Source organism: Myxine glutinosa, chromosome 1, assembly GCF_964187855.1.
Source record: "Myxine glutinosa chromosome 1, kmMyxGlut1.1, whole genome shotgun sequence".
NCBI lineage: Eukaryota > Metazoa > Chordata > Myxini > Myxiniformes > Myxinidae > Myxine > Myxine glutinosa.
The window spans coordinates 96176030-96193820 of NC_136261.1; the positions used below are offsets into that span (position 1 = coordinate 96176030).

At 45.3% G+C, this 17791-nt stretch overlaps 1 protein-coding gene across 1 annotated transcript in view; it reads right to left on the reverse strand.

Moving 5' to 3' along the window:
• The window catches only part of FBXO8 (F-box protein 8), a 35696-nt gene extending 26651 nt beyond the window's left edge, over positions 1-9045 (reverse strand). Inside the window, exons 1-2 of the mRNA XM_078775074.1 lie at positions 8903-9045; positions 4802-5070 (exon numbers count right to left, since the gene is read on the reverse strand). Of these exons, the coding sequence (XP_078631200.1) occupies positions 4802-5055 (254 nt within the window). The 5' untranslated portion in view covers positions 5056-5070; positions 8903-9045. The remainder of the gene's footprint in view (positions 1-4801; positions 5071-8902) is intronic.
• Positions 9046-17791: the final 8746 nt, after the last annotated feature.

Below are 17791 nucleotides of genomic sequence, written 5' to 3' on the forward strand. Positions count from 1 at the left end.
TTTTGGCCCTCTTGATGGTGAAGTTTAACATGAAAAAATTCTAGCATCCAGATCCAGATCTTCACCAAAATCTATCATCTACTATAATAAAGAGATTGTGTGGCTGTAGCTAGGTCAGTAATATTCACTCGTTGATTGGTCGTGGAACTGACCAAATGGGTGTGCCTGTTTTTCCCTTCACTCACCAATCGGTTGCAGCACTAACCAATTGGGTGTGACCATTTTCTCCAACATCGTTATTTGTGTCGAGTATTATCTATTCACATCAGCCAACATCCACCTATGTAGGTGGTGTGGAAAATCATACGCTTTTCTCACCTCGTGTAACCTAACCTCACAGCGGTGATTACAATATTGGCGATTAAGATGTGGCGGCTTAATCACATGCTTTCCTCACCCCGTGTTATGTTAACTCACCTATCACAGCAATGACTACAATATTGATGATTACGGTGCGGCATATTTGTCCCATGCTTTCCTCACCTCATGACTCATCCTGGTGATTGCTATATTGATTGCGGTGCTATACTTGACACTTTTACGTTTCTTTGACTCCGTTACATTTTGTGAAAATGTGAAAACATTTTGCTACCGAGGAGACATGCTGAATGGAGAAGGTGGATCAGACTCAGCAACAGTTGCTAGAGTGAGATGTGCATGGAAGAAGTTTCGGGAACTGAGTGGCGGGCTGACAAGGAGGGGAGTGTCGTTGAAGCTGAAGGGAAAGGTGTGTGCTGCATGTGTGAGAAGTGTTATGATTTATGGGAGCGAGACATGGGTAATGAACGTAGAGCAGCAACGAAGGCTGGAAAGGGTGGAAATGCGAATGGTTCTGTGGATGTGCGGAGTATCGTTGAGAGAGAGGAAGGCAAATTATGAATTGCGAAAGATGATGGGAATAGAGCCTGTGATGGATGCTGTGAAGAGGAACAGGTTGAGATGGTTTGGCCATGTATTGAGGAAGGATGAAAGTGACTGGTTGAGAAGAGTGATGGAAATGAATGTAGAATGTAGTAGAGGACGGTGAAGACCGAGAAAGACTTGGCTAAAGGTGGTGGAAGAAGAAATGTGGGCAAGCGGGTTAACAAGGGGAGATGCAGAAAATAGGGCAAAATGGAGAAGATTGTCATGGGGACCGCAAGGCTAACCCCCGCTCCAGCAGGGAAAATGGCCTTAACATGCCTGTTGTTGTTGTTGTTGTTGTTGTTTGACTCAGTTACGTTTCATTTTACAATTTTACGTTTTTTTCAGCTCACTTGGTCAACCAACAAGGCAAACATAAGACCAAGGAGCTTTCCAAAGAAGTCAGATGTAAAGTGGTAGAGAAGCACCATTCAGGAGAGGGTTACAAAAATCAGTCACTTATTATCCCTTTGAGTACGGTCAAATCCATCATTAAGAAGCGTAAGACGTATCATAACACCCAGACTCTACTCAGATAAGGTCGTCCATCCAAACTCAGCAGCAGAAGCAGGAAACTGGTTCAGGATGTCACTCACTGAAATTCAACAATGACTTTGAAAGATCTGCAAGGCTCTATGCTCGAGATGGGGGCGGGGGGGAGGGGGGGGGTTAGTATTCATCAAACAACAAAAGCCGTGTTCCCTTCACAAAGGTGGCCTCCATGGACAGGTGACAAGAAAGAAGCAATTACTGAAAAAGACGCATCTAAAAGCTGGTATGAAGTTTGTGAAAAGGCATCTTAATGATACTGCAGGCATGGGGAGAAAAGTTTTGTGGTCAAAATACCCAAAAAATTTTTTTGGTCTAAATTCAAAGAGGCACATCTGGCGCAAGCCTAACAATGCACATCCCCCAAGAAACACCATCCCTACTGTCAAGCATGGTGGTGGCAGCACCATGTTACGGGGATGCTTTTCATCAGCAGGTATTGGCAAACTTGTCAGGATAGAAGAAACAATGGATGGTGCAAATACAGGAGAATCTGGGATGAAAACCTGCTCGAGTCAGCCATGAATCTGAAACTGGGGTAGGAGATTCGCATTTCAGCAGAACAATGATCCGAAGCACAAAGCTAAAGCCACACTGAAGTGGCTGAATAAGAAGAAAACAAATGTTCTTGATTGGCCCAGTCAAAGTGCAGACTTGAACCCAATTGAACAGACTTGAACCCACTCCTGCCTTGACCAGCTTGTGCCTATAAAAACCAAAACAGTTTATTTCACCCATTCTGCTCCCTGGTCTAGCCCTGAACTCCGCCTGATGAAAACTCGTGCTCGCCAACTTGAAAGACTCTGCAATAAAACAGGTCTCACAATTCACTCCCAAGCCTACAAGGACCACCTACAACACTACAAAGATGCCCTCTCCCGCGCCCGCTCCGCCTACTACTCTCAAATTATCCACTCTGGCTCCGGAAACCCAAAAGCACACTTCTCTACAATAAACAAACTCCTCAGCCCCCTGAACACCACCACCCAGTCATTCACAGTAGACAACTGCATCTCCTTCCTTTCATTCATCCAATGCAAAATTGACAACATCTACAACAGCTTAACCACCACCGCACCCGCTCCCCCTCAAACCACCTGCCCCCCCTTATCCTGCCAACCCCTGTCTCAATTCTCCCCAGTCTCCCCTACTGACCTCTCTGAACTCCTCATAGGAATGAAAACTGCCACCTGCACTCTTGACCCCATCCCCTCCAGCTTTGTCAAGGCCTCCCTTCCTGCTCTCTCTCCACTTATCACTGCAACAATAAACTCCTCCCTGTCTACAGGCATCGTCCCACCATCCCTCAAAATTGCTGCTGTTACCCCCATTCTGAAAAAACCTGGACTCAACCCTGACACCCTAAATAACTTCAGACCCATCTCCAACCTACCCTTTCTGTCAAAAGTTTTGGAACGCGCTGTAGCCACTCAACTCAAACATCACCTCTCTGCCAATAACCTGTATGAAACATTCCAATCTGGATTCCGCTCCAACCACAGTACTGAAACTGCTCTCCTCAAAATCACAAACGACCTTCTCCTCTCCTCTGATGCTGGCAACCTCAACATTCTCATCCTCCTCGACCTCAGCGCCACCTTTGACACCATCAATCACACCATCCTCCTCACCCGACTTGAAACCACCTTTAACATTACCGGCACTGCCCTCTCTTGGATCAAATCATACCTCTCCGATAGACGCCAGTTCATCTCCATCAATAACTGCAAATCCCCCACTGCTCCCCTCCCCCAAGGTGTCCCCCAAGTTCAGTTCTTGGCCCCCTCCTCTTCATCCTGTACCTGCCCCCCCTTGGTCACTTAATCCGCCGTCATGGTCTCCAATTCCACTGCTTCGCCGATGACATCCAGCTTTTCATCTCCACCAAGTCCATCTCCACCGCCACCCACTCTATCCTGACAAACTGCATCACTGAAATAAAATCCTGGCTTCAAATCAACTTCCTCAAACTTAACTATGATAAATCTGAAATAATCATCATTGGCCCAAAAACGCTCACCAAATCCACCCATAACTTTGCCCTCAACATCGACGGCTTCCCAGTATCCACCTCCCCTCACATCCGGAATCTTGGCATCATCTTTGACCAAACCCTCTCCTTCGACAAATACACTAAACAGATCACAAAGACAGCCTTCTTTCACCTGAAAAACATCGCCCGTCTCCGTCCATCCCTCTCCTCCACGGCTGCAGAAACCCTCATCCACGCCTTCATCACCTCCCGTCTGGACTACTGCAACAGCCTCCTCTATGGTTCAGCCTCAATAATCACCAATAAACTCCAATACATTCAGAACTCCGCTGCCCGTCTACTCACCCATTCCCGGACCCGTGACCACATCACCCCCGTCCTTTACAAGCTTCACTGGCTCCCCATCCCCCAGAGAATCCAGTACAAAATCCTCCTCTTGACCTACAAAGCCCTCCATAACCTGGCCCCATCCTACCTGGCTGACCTCCTCTCCAGACACACTCCCACCCGCAACCTCCGCTCTGCTGGTACCAACCTCCTGACCCCCCCCCCCCCCCATCCGGACCAAATTCAGATCCTGGGGGGACAGGGCCTTCTCCATCGCTGCTCCCACCCTCTGGAACTCACTACCTCACACCATCAGAGACTCCTCCTCACTCACCACATTCAAAACATCACTCAAGACCCACCTGTTCAACACTGCATTCAACATTTAACCCACAGCATTTAACCCCTGACTATCTCTTCTCCTTCTCCTTCCTTTTGCTTTGATTATTTAGTATTTACCTATTGATTTTTGTCTTTTTGGACTTGTTTTTTGTACTCTGTCAAAGCGTCTTTGGGCTTCTTGAAAAGCGCTATATAAAATAAATGTACTATTATTATTATTATTAACATTTATGGCAAAACTTGAACATTGCAGTGCATTGACGTTCCCCATCATACTTGGCAGAACTAGGGCAATTTTCACGTGAAGAATGGGCAAAATTTCATCATCTCACTGTGTAAAGCTGGTAGAGACCTACCAAAAAGACTCAGCAGTCATTGCTGCAAAAAGTGCTTCCATCAAGTACTGACCTAAGGGGCTGATTACTTTTGCAATTTGTGAATTTTGATTTGTGCATGTTTTTTGCAGGTATTCCTGACGTAACCTCCTTCATCGACAACAGTATTTAGTTTGATCACTTCAGTGATGCATAAAAAACTTCATTTGGAAAAAATGTTTCTTCATAATTCGTAATTCATCAAAATGTAGCATTATAGATCGAGGGTGAATACTTTTTCAGGCCATTGAAAGTGGAGGCCGGAGGGGAAACCAAGAAAAAAAAATGAGAATGAGGTACAGTACTATCTTACCCCTGCCACAAAGGTTCAGTTGTTGCCAACTCATGCCACACACAGGATGCAAGACAAAGATCGGTGGCGTTGAGATGGGACAATATCTCAACACCGAGCTCGGGAGGAAGCAGACCCAAGTCGGGGAACCTGGCTCCTGGTCTTCGTCGTCCCCATGTTGTCCCCAATCCAACTGGACCAGGGCCTGATGCACTATATACTACAGTGCCTCTTCGCCCGGCCTGTCTCCCAGCCCTGCCCAGGCCTTGGCCCATGGAGTGATGGAGAACCTATAGGCAATAAAGAAAACAAACAAAAAATAATCACCAAAACTGGTGCATTCATAGAACACCGTACCCCATACAGACTTGAGAACAAGGACATGGGCAGAGTCTGAAAGTGGTAAATTTGATTTTTTGTGATGACGGTTAATGCCATCATATTTTGTCCAAGTACTACTAAACGGAAGGGGTTTGAAAGTGGCAAAAAGGCGACTTGGGTTCTACAGTGTTCAAGTATATAATTAAATTGAAATAAAATAAGATTTACTGCAGTTGATGCAGTGTCTTTTACACCCCCTTATTTAACACGTTACATTAGTTCTTCGTGCCTATTGATTGTGCCCTTTGACGTGGATATAACAGCAAGTTAGTTTTCTGTTTGGAATGATTTTCAACTTTGACTGCTGAGACAGGCAGATAGGCAGACAAGATAGGCAGACAGGCAGACAGAGTAAAACACTTATCTACCCCACTCTGTGCAAGCGTGATCAGGACAAATTCAGAGCCAAAGTACTGCTAAACTGGAGGTTAGTCTTCCAATTCGTGTTCAAAATATACCATTTGATTTGAAATAAAGTTGTTCCTCTATCAGAACTGATGTTTGTAGACAGACAGACAGACAAAAAAGTGAACGAATTGCTTAATCCCACTTTTGGCTTCATGTGCGAACAACACAACGACACCAGAGCAAACAACACAACGACGAGAGAGAAAACAACACAACGACAGGAGAGAGAAAACAGCACGACGACGAGAGAGAAAACAACACGACGACGAGAGAGAAAACAACACGACGACGAGAGAGAAAACAACACGACGACGAGAGAGAAAACAACACGACGACGAGAGAGAGCGAACAACACAACGGCGAGAGAGCAAACAACACGACGACGAGAGAGAAAACAACACAACGACGAGAGAGAAAACAACAACGACAGGAGAGAGAAAACAACACGACGACAAGAGAGCAAACAACACGACGACGAGAGAGAAAACAACACAACGACGAGAGAGAAAACAACACGACGACGAGAGAGCGAACAACACAACGGCGAGAGAGAAAACAACACAACGACAAGGGAGAAAACAACATGACGACGAGAGAGCAAACAACACGACAACGAGAGAGAAAACAACACAATGACGAGAGAGAAAACAAGACGACGACGAGAGAGAAAACAACACAACGGCGAGAGAGAAAACAACACAACGACAAGGGAGAAAACAACATGACGACGAGAGAGCAAACAACACGACAACGAGAGAGAAAACAACACAACGACGAGAGAGAAAACAACACAATGACGAGAGAGAAAACAAGACGACGACGAGAGAGAAAACAACACAACGACGAGAGAGAAAACAACATGACGAGAGAGAGAAAACAAGACGACGACGAGAGAGAAAACAAGACGACGACGAGAGAGAAAACAACACAACGACGAGAGAGAAAACAACACAACGACGAGAGAGAGAACAACACAACGACGAGAGAGCGAACAACACAACGGCGAGAGAGTGAACAACACAACGACGAGAGAGAAAACAACACAACGACGAGAGAGCAAACAACACGACAACGAGAGAGAAAACAGCACAACGACGAGAGAGCAAACAACACGACAACGAGAGAGAAAACAGCACAACGACGAGAGAGAAAACAACACAACGACGAGAGAGAAAACAACACAACGACGAGAGAGCGAACAACACAACGGCGAGAGAGTGAACAACACAACGACGAGAGAGAAAACAACACAACGACGAGAGAGCAAACAACACGACGACAAGAGAGCGAACAACGGCGAGAGAGAAAACAACACAACGGCGAGAGAGCGAACAACACGACGACGAGACAGCCAACAACACAACCTCGAGACAGCCAACAACACAACCTTGAGACGGCCAACAACACAACCTTGACAGCCAACAACACAACCTCGAGACAGCCAACAACACAACCTCGAGACAGCCAACAATACAACCTCGAGACAGCCAACAATACAACCTCGAGACAGCCAACAATACAACCTCGAGACAGCCAACAATACAACCTCGAGACAGCCAACAATACAACCTCGAGACAGCCAACAATACAACCTCGAGACAGCCACCAACACAACCTTGACAGCCAACAACACAACCTCGAGACAGCCAACAATACAACCTCGAGACAGCCACCAACACAACGAGACAGCCAACAATACAACCTCGAGACAGCCACCAACACAACCTTGACAGCCAACAATACAACCTCGAGACAGCAACAATACAACCTTGAGACAGCCAACAACACAACCTCGAGACAGCCAACAACACAACCTCGAGACAGCCAACAACGCAACCTTGAGACGGCCAACAACACAACATCGAGACAGCCACCAACACAACCTTGACAGCCAACAACACAACCTCGAGACAGCCAACAACGCAACCTTGAGACGGCCAACAACACAACATCGAGACAGCCAACAACACAACCTCGAGACAGCCACCAACGCAACCTCGAGACAGCCAATAACGCAACCTCGAGACAGCCAACAACACAACCTCGAGACAGCCAACAACACAACCTCGAGACAGCCAACAATACAACCTCGAGACAGCCACCAACACAACCTCAAGACAGCTAACAACACAACCTCGAGGTAGCCAACAACACAACCTCGAGACAGCCAACAACACAACCTTGAGACAGCCAACAACACAACCTCGAGACAGCCAACAACACAACCTCGAGACAGCCAACAACACAACCTCGAGACAGCCAACAATACAACCTCGAGACAGCCAACAATACAACCTCGAGACAGCCACCAACACAACGAGACAGCCAACAATACAACCTCGAGACAGCAACAACACAACCTCGAGACAGCCAACAACACAACCTCGAGACAGCCAACAACACAACCTCGAGACAGCCAACAACACAACCTCGAGACAGCCAACAACACAACCTCGAGACAGCCAACAACACAACCTCGAGACAGCCAACAACACAACCTCGAGACAGCCAACAACACAACCTCGAGACAGCCAACAACACAACCTCGAGACAGCCAACAACACAACCTCGAGACAGCCAACAACACAACCTCGAGACAGCCAACAACACAACCTCGAGACAGCCAACAACACAACCTCGAGACAGCCAACAACACAATCTTGAGACAGTAGTAGGGCCTACACTAGTGTAGAGGCCACGAGGTCCCAGGTAAACAAATATGAAATATCCAGTGAGACAATGACGCGGCAAACGAGTCATTTGTTAACAATTTAATGAGAAACCAACACACAGTCTAAAGTCTAAAATCATCATATAAAAAGCTTGAGACAGCAGGTGGCCTGCTCAGGTATTAAACACAGGTATGTGATCTGTGATCATGACGCTGTACACAACGATGAGATGGAAAGAGCCAAGTGTTAGTCGCCATGGTTACTTATTACAGGCATTGCAATATGGTGGTGGTTTGATGATTAACATTTAACCATCAATTTCATAAACACAGCCATAGCGAGTGCAGTGTTGGGCGACATTTAAACACAATTACAGGACTTTGCCGTATCAGGTAGTGGTAGAGTCTGGTCTTTAAAAACAAGCAATTAGAGAACAAATAAAACCAGATAAATCGTCTGACAGGATTTGTATCAAAACGAGATCATTTGTGAGGAAAAGAAAAACACCTCACGAACTGGACCTTTAGGTGTACACTACACTGCTACTACTACCAGTACTAAACACAACGTGCTACAAGTACAACTACAAGACAGGATGTGGCGACCCTGTCCGCGGTTCAAAGGTCGCTATCGGATCGAAACACGGATGAAACGGCTTTACCTCAGCGAACAAAAGGTCTTCAAGTAACTTTATTTTCCGTTTAAACTCTAAAACAAAGCAAAATCCCGCATCAGGTCTTCCCGCCTGTCGAGGCCTTTCTGCCAGGAAGAAAACAAGGAATGACGGCACCGATGACGGCACCGCGCCATGACCTCACTGAACGAGCTGACGTCATGACAAGCACGTCGCAAAGGACGTCTGTAATATGACGTTAGGACGTTACCTTTACAGAAATGAGACAAACTTTAAATGCAGATATCCGCTTGTGAATGACGCACCACTGATAGTGAGACGTGATTGGTGAGATTTGAAACGATCGGCACGAACTGTCTGTCGCTCGAGCACATTATCTTCCCTCACCAAACCCATCAGGCGATCAGGGAGTGTTGGACTCAGACATTTATGACGTTGCCGACTTACCTGCGCTTTGCCACCTGGATGACTACCTCATTACTGGCGCCATGGCCGAACAACCTCTTGAGAACATTGACAAGGTGACGTCTAAGTTAGCTGCTCATGGCCATCGCTTGAACAAGGGCAAATGCTTATTACCTCTGCCACCAAAGGTGGATGGAGGTTATGTTTTCACCCCTGTCTGTCTGTCTGTCTGTCCGTTTGTTACTTGACATAATAATTTTTTTTGGACAAGTATGTTGATCACTCCGGTTTGTGTGTGTTTGTTTGTCTGTCCGCTCACTTATACTTGCCTACAGGTCACAGTTTTTAACGGATATTCACGAAACTTCACCAAATGGTAGAGTTCGTGTTCCGACAAAATCCTATATATTTTTAAGGTCAAAAGGTAAACATAGGTCAAACGTCAACCACTTTTTTTAAATCTCTAAAATCCTCGATTTTCATCTGATTGACTTGAAATTTGAATAGGATTTACATATCGGCTTACTGAATTCAACCACAACTATTTTTTTTATGTCAGAGGTCACAAGGTCAACAACCTTTTCAAATCTCTAAAATCCTCGATTTTCATCCGATTGACTTGAAATTTGAATAGGATTTACATATCGGCTTCCTGAATTCAACCACCAACTATTTTTTTTATGTCAACAGAGGTCACAAGGTCAACAACCTTTTCAAATCTCTAAAATCCTCGATTTTCATCTGATTGACTTGAAATTTGAATAGGATTTACATATCGGCAAACTTAATTCAACCACCAACTATTTTTATGTCAACAGAGGTCACAAGGTCAACAACCTTTTCAAATCTCAAATCCTCAATTTTCATCTGATTGACTTGAAATTTGAATAGGATTTACATATCGGCTTACTGAATTCAACCACCAACTATTTTTTATGTCAACAGAGGTCACAATGTCAACAACCTTTTCAAATCTCTAAAATCCTCAATTTTCATCTGATTGACTTGAAATTTGAATAGGATTTACATATCGGCAAACTGAATTCAACCACCAACTATTTTTTATGTCAACAGAGGTCACAAGGTCAACAACCTTTTCAAATCTCTAAAATCCTCAATTTTCATCTGATTGACTTCAAATTTGAATAGGATTTACATATCGGCAAACTGAATTCAACCACCAACTATTTTTTTTATGTCAACAGAGGTCACAAGGTCAACAACCTTTTCAAATCTCTAAAATCCTCGATTTTCATCCGATTGACTTGAAATTTGAATAGGATTACATATTGGCTTACTGAATTCAACCACCAACTATTTTTTTTTATGTCAACAGAGGTCACAAGGTCAACAACCTTTTCAAATCTCTAAAATCCTCGATTTTCATCTGATTGACTTGAAATTTGAATAGGATTTACATATCGGCAAACTGAATTCAACCACAACTATTTTTTTTATGTCAACAGAGGTCACAAGGTCAACAACCTTTTCAAATCTCTAAAATCCTCGATTTTCATCCGATTGACTTGAAATTTGAATAGGATTACATATTGGCTTACTGAATTCAACCACCAACTATTTTTTTTAATGTCAACAGAGGTCACAAGGTCAACAACCTTTTCAAATCTCTAAAATCCTCGATTTTCATCTGATTGACTTGAAATTTGAATAGGATTTACATATCGGCAAACTGAATTCAACCACCAACTATTTTTTTTAAATGTCAACAGAGGTCACAAGGTCAACAACCTTTTCAAATCTATAAAATCCTCAATTTTCATCTGACTTGAAATTTGAATAGGATTTACATATCGGCAAACTGAATTCAACCACAACTATTTTTTATGTCAACAGAGGTCACAAGGTCAACAACCTTTTCAAATCTCTAAAATCCTCAATTTTCATCTGATTGACTTCAAATTTGAATAGGATTTACATATCGGCAAACTGAATTCAACCACCAACTATTTTTTTTATGTCAACAGAGGTCACAAGGTCAACAACCTTTTCAAATCTCTAAAATCCTCGATTTTCATCCGATTGACTTGAAATTTGAATAGGATTACATATTGGCTTACTGAATTCAACCACCAACTATTTTTTTTTATGTCAACAGAGGTCACAAGGTCAACAACCTTTTCAAATCTCTAAAATCCTCGATTTTCATCTGATTGACTTGAAATTTGAATAGGATTTACATATCGGCTTACTGAATTCAACCACCAACTATTTTTTATGTCAACAGAGGTCACAAGGTCAACAACCTTTTCAAATCTATAAAATCCTCAATTTTCATCTGATTGACTTGAAATTTGAATAGGATTTACATATCGGCTTACTGAATTCAACCACCAACTATTTCTTTTTATGTCAACAGAGGTCACAAGGTCAACAACCTTTTCAAATCTCTAAAATCCTCAATTTTCATCCTATTGACTTGAAATTTGAAGACGATTTGTATATCAGCTTACTGAATTCAACCATCAATTATTCTTGAGGTCAGAAGATGCTCTACTGAGTGCCATTCATTCTACTTTGTTCTCCTTTGCCAAGTGTCGCTCTATGAGTGATTTTTCATTTGTTTGTTTGTTTGTGAACAAAATATCTCAAAAAGCCGGGGCTGGGTGCAAATGTGTCTTGTCCTCAGTGCGTACGACTATGGAATCAAATTTCGTGCTTCCGAACGGCACGCTAACTGTGATGGCCTGTCTCGATTGTCGTCTACAAAGGCCGGTACCGAACCTGCGGATGAGGTCGAGGTGTTCATGTTGGAACAGATTGAATCTGGTCCGGTAATCGCTGCGGAAGTGGTTTCTGCCATTCGTCGTGGTCTTGTGCTGTCACATGTTGCGCACGTTGTTTTGTCAGGTTCTTGGCGCGAGTTGCCCTCGACGTCAGAATATGCTCCATATGTCGCGTGCATCTCAGCTATATTTAGCTCAATGTTGTGCAATGTGGGGCATGAGGGTGGTCATTCCTGCTGCTTTACGTCAGCGCTGTCTCAATGAGTTGCATGAGGGTCATTTGGGTTTGGTCAAAACGAAGAGTTTAGCCCGGAGTTTGTTTTGGTAGCCCCGGCTTGATGCGGACATCGAGCGGACGGTAAAAGCATGTAATACGTGTCAAACTGATGCTGATAATCCCTCACGTGTGTCGTTGTTATGGTCGCCTGCTGATAGAACGTTGCAGCGCGTTCATGTAGATTTTGCAGGGCCAGTCATGGGCCACATGTTTCTGGTGGTGATCGACGGACGCTTACTCAAAGTGGCCAGAAGTAGCTATAACGCAGTCCACATCGGCAGAGAACATGATGGAGCATCTGCAGAGTATTTTTGCGAACAAGGGGGTTCCGGAGATTTTAGTTTCAGATAATGGTTCGCAGTTTGTATCTGAGGTGTTTGCTGTGTTCATGCGTGCTAATGGTATCAAACACCTGAGGTCGGCGCCTTTCTACCCAGCTACAAATAGCAGAGCCTTACCACCCATCTACAAATGGCAGAGCCTTACCACCCATCTACAAATGGCAGAGCCTTACCACCCATCTACAAATGGCAGAGCCTTACCACCCATCTACAAATGGCAGAGCCTTACCACCCAGCTACAAATGGCAGAGCCTTACCACCCAGCTACAAATGGCAGAGCCTTACCACCCATCTACAAATGGCAGAGCCTTACCACCCATCTACAAATGGCAGAGCCTTACCACCCAGCTACAAATGGCAGAGCCTTACCACCCAGCTACAAATGGCAGAGCCTTACCACCCAGCTACAAATGGCAGAGCCTTACCACCCAGCTACAAATGGCAGAGCCTTACCACCCAGCTACAAATGGCAGAGCCTTACCACCCAGCTACAAATGGCAGAGCCTTACCACCCAGCTACAAATGGCAGAGCCTTACCACCCAGCTACAAATGGCAGAGCCTTACCACCCAGCTACAAATGGCAGAGCCTTACCACCCAGCTACAAATGGCAGGGCCTTACCACCCAGCTACAAATGGCAGAGCCTTACCACCCAGCTACAAATGGCAGGGCCTTACCACCCAGCTACAAATGGCAGGGCCTTACCACCCAGCTACAAATGGCAGAGCCTTACCACCCAGCTACAAATGGCAGAGCCTTACCACCCAGCTACAAATGGCAGAGCCTTACCACCCTGCTACAAATGGTAGAGCCTTACCACCCTGCTACAAATGGCAGGGCCTTACCACCCAGCTACAAATGGCCAGGCTGAGTCATTTGTCAAAGCGTTGAAACATGCCTTATGTAGAGGCCAAGCGGTTCGTCAACAGATGCTCAGCACTAGACAACTATCCAATCCCACGGATGGATGATTTGAATGCTAAGTTGAGTGGAGGCCAAAGTTTCAGTAAACTCGACCTCAAATCAGCATATCTTCAACTTCTTCTCGAGGAAGAATCGAAGAATACCTGACAATCAACATGCACTGTGGCCTGTACAAATACCACCGACTGAGTTTTGGGGTGAAGTCTGCCCCAGGGATATATCAGCGTTGTATGGACAGTTTATTTGCTGCAGAACAGCACATTGCACTTTATCAGGATGATGTCATGGTCACCGGTTCAACAGAAGCCCAGCATCTACACAACCTAGAGGGAGTCTTGAAAAGCTATCGGACTCCGGCCTCCGTTTAAGGCTCGACAGGTGTGAGTTCATGGCACCATCAGCAACATACCTGGGCCACAGAATTGACACTCAAGGCCAACATCCAACCAAGGATAAAGTCAGAGCGATCAAGAATGCACCAGCTCCAAGAGACGTGACGGAACTGAAGGCCTACCTCAGCATACTGCAATACTACAGCCGCTACATCCCAAACATATCCAATGTTTTGAGTCCTCTCTATCACCTGCTGAAGAAAGGAGTCTCATGGAACTGGAGTACTACACAACAAGCACCTTTCCAGAAGTCAAAGGACCTGCTCCAAGCGTCAAACGTACGAGTTCACTATGATCCTGATCGGGGACATCGTACTGACGTGTGATGTTAGTCAGTACGGTGTGGGGGCAGTGCTGTCTCATGTTATGCCTGATGGTTCAGAGAAACCAGTGGCATTTGCCTCCAGGACATTATCCCCTGCAGAAAAGAATTATAGTCAGTTGGACAAGGAAGGTTTAGGAATCATCTTTGGAGTCAAAAAGTTCCAACAATACTTATTTGGACGACACTTTGTTGTCTATACTGATCACAAACCACTGATTAGCCTGTTTGATCCAACCAAGGCAACACCCAACATGCTGCCACCCAGAATTATACGATGGTCGTTGCTACTTGCTGCTTACGACTATCGCATTCAGTATAAACCCGGATATACCATTGCCAACGCAAATGCCATTAGCCGTCTACCATTGCCCGATTTGGTCACCAACCCACCGTTACCTGGCAGTGTGATCGCCTTGATGGATCATCTGGAGGACTGTCCTGCCGATGCGAACCATATTTGCACCTACACAAGACGTGATCCAGTCTTTTCGAGAGTTCTCCAAGCCATACAGCTTGGATGGCAATCGCTACCTGATGCCTATGTTCCATACGTGGCACGTAAAAATGAACTTGGCGTGGACAGCGGTTGCATATTGTGGGGATGCCGCGTAGTGATTCCGCAACACCTGCATTCCAGGATAATGGACGAACTTCATAAGTGTCATCCCGGAATAGTCAAGATGAAGTCACTGGCTAAGAATTATGTATGGTGGCCAAATCTAGACATTGATATTCAACAGTATGTTCAACATTGCTATCCCTGCCAAAGCACCAGGAATGCACCAGCGAAGGCACCGCCGCATTCCTCGGAATGGCCCACCGAACCATGGCATCGAGTTCATCTGGACTATGCTGGACCAGTGAACGGTCATATGCTACTAATCATCGCTGATGCCCACTCAAAGTGGATTGACGCTTACACAACACATGGCAATACATCAGCTGGAACAATCGAGAAACTGAGACGTTGTTTTGCTACACACGGCTTGCCCAGAGTTATCGTTAGTGATAATGGTACATGTTTCTCGAGCTCGGAATTAGCAGAATTCACACGCAGGAATGCTATCAGACACAAATTTGTCAGTCCACAACATCAAGCTTCCAATGGCCTGGCTGAACGTTCAGTTGGAGTCATCAAGTCCAGACTACACAAACTGCAGGACGGAAACCTTGAAACCCGGCTCTCGTGTCTGCTCAAGTGTCGTAATAACCTCATGGTACAACTGGAGTACCACCATCAGAATTACTGAAGAAACGACACCGAAGGATCAAACGGAACCGTCTGAAACCGGATATGGCTTCTCGAGTGTACCAGAGCCAACTTAACCAGAAGTTGCATCACAACAAGTCAGCAATGAGCCGCTCACTTCACACCATGGATCCAGTGTTCTCCCTCAACTTTGGTGCAGGTGCTGTTTGGTTACCTGGTGGTGTCATCGACAAACCTGGGCCACTGTCGCATACAATATGCTTGCATGATGGGTGGATTGTCCGTTGACACCAGGACCACGTTGTCTACCATCACTGCAGCCCCATGGAACCTCCAATACAGCCTGTCGTTATGCCAGAGCCTGAACAGCAACAATCCATTATTGTGCCTGCACCTGGGAATGTCGTGCCTCTAACGGGCGTCTCTGATCCACTCATGCCTGAAATCGATGCTGCCGTTCCACCTGCAGGCAGTGATGTTGCCTCTCCTGCGTGCCTGCCACACAGCTCATCCAGAAACAGTGACACCAACTCTCCTGCACACCCGCCACACAGCTCATCCAGAATCAGGAAATGCCCTGATCGTATGGACCTCTGTGGCAGATGTGGCAGTCAAAGTCATCTTGTTGCATAGGGGTAGTTCGCCCCTGACTCTTCAAGTTGTGTTATTCAAGTTTTTCTAAACTTCAAGTTGTGTTGTTTTAGTTTTTCTAAACTTAGCACCGTTTTGTGTTGATTCTCTTTTGCCAAAATATTGCTCATGGTTTTCACAATTGACATTTTCACCTTTTAGTCTAGGACCTGGCTTAGATATGTATGCACATGATTTAGGAGAGGATAACTCAACTGTTATAGGCTAATATGACCCCAAGGAACAACTTGGGATGTGTGCCAAAATCTCTATCCAGGACGAAAAACCCGAAAATGACCACGCCCTTTTTACAATGACCACGCCCTTTTTCATCAGAAGTGCTACTTCCGACATAGCTGTATCTTCGAAACCGTTGGAGCTGCAGATTTTCTGAGGTGCTCAAAATGTTCAGAATGGCCATGTTTAGGGGGATCATAGAAGAGTGTAAAATTTCTAATTTGATATTTTACGAGAAAATGGCTAAAAACCGTTAGTGTGTATGTTAGTGTGCCGTGGAAGTGTGTATCACATCAGGTACTACAGTGGTGGTCTCTGTTGCTGAGGTAGAGGGTTCTGCTGCTGTAGTAGAGACTGTTGTTGGATCAACAACTGTTGCTGGGGCTATCAGGCCCAGTGTAGTAGAATTGGAGAGGGTCTCTGATACCTTGTAGTTGGTGGGTATCTCCCCACGCTCCTTCACTGCCCCCATCCTGATGAGCTGTTGGCAACTGACTTTAGACCTAAGCTTTACTGTGGTCTGGCTCTGAGTGGCAAGGGGCCTTGCAGAGATCTCACTCTCCCCTCTGATGGTTTCTCCCGATTAATTGGAACATTTTGGAAGAGAACAAGGATGGTATCGTGTGTGGAGCCTGTTCCTGCCAGGGTGCTTTCATTGCGGTCAAAGTTGTCAAATGCCCCATTTAGTGGGCTTGTTGCTTCAAGGACAGCGGGAAGAGGTACTCTGTTGTCACCTGCTGTAGTGATGATCCGTTCAGCGAGGTCCACATCAATCCTCTTGACTGTGTTGTAGCTGACACACATTCCGTGATGGTTAAGAGCGGTCACTAGCTCTTTTGATCGTGTCAGACTGTGCACTCCATGAGCCACCATGACATGGAAAGGTGTTGGTTCCTTGCCATCAGTCAGGATGTAGTGCAGAATTTGAAAGACTACATCAGTCTTCAGCTGAGAGGTTGTTTTCCCCTTGAAAATATAGGAGCAAAACTCCTCCCATCTTGGTGGTGGGTTCTTAATGAATCTGTCCATAGACAGTTGGAGGTCTTGGGGCTCACAGAAGCTCATCTGCAGTCTAAACCTGTATTCTTTCAGCTCCTGCGCCAGCTCAGTTGCAACCCGTTTGACAGGTGAAACTCTCAGGGACTCTACCAAGGCCTCTGGAGAACTCTTGGTACAAAGTACCATCTGGGATATTTGTTTGTTATTTGGGTATGTAAAGCAGACGGCGTCTCCATACAGCTCGATGATTAGCTTCTTTACAGCTCTGTTTGACACTATTCCAGCTGAATCTTCATTTAGCCTGTCTCTGATGGAAGTCAGACTGTGTGCTGACCTACTAAAATCAAGCCCAAGGGCTAAAAATCTAGCCTTGAAGGAGTCGTCTCCGGCTGTTACCGAATCCTCCATTTTGAGGTTTTTCAGTATTTCCTC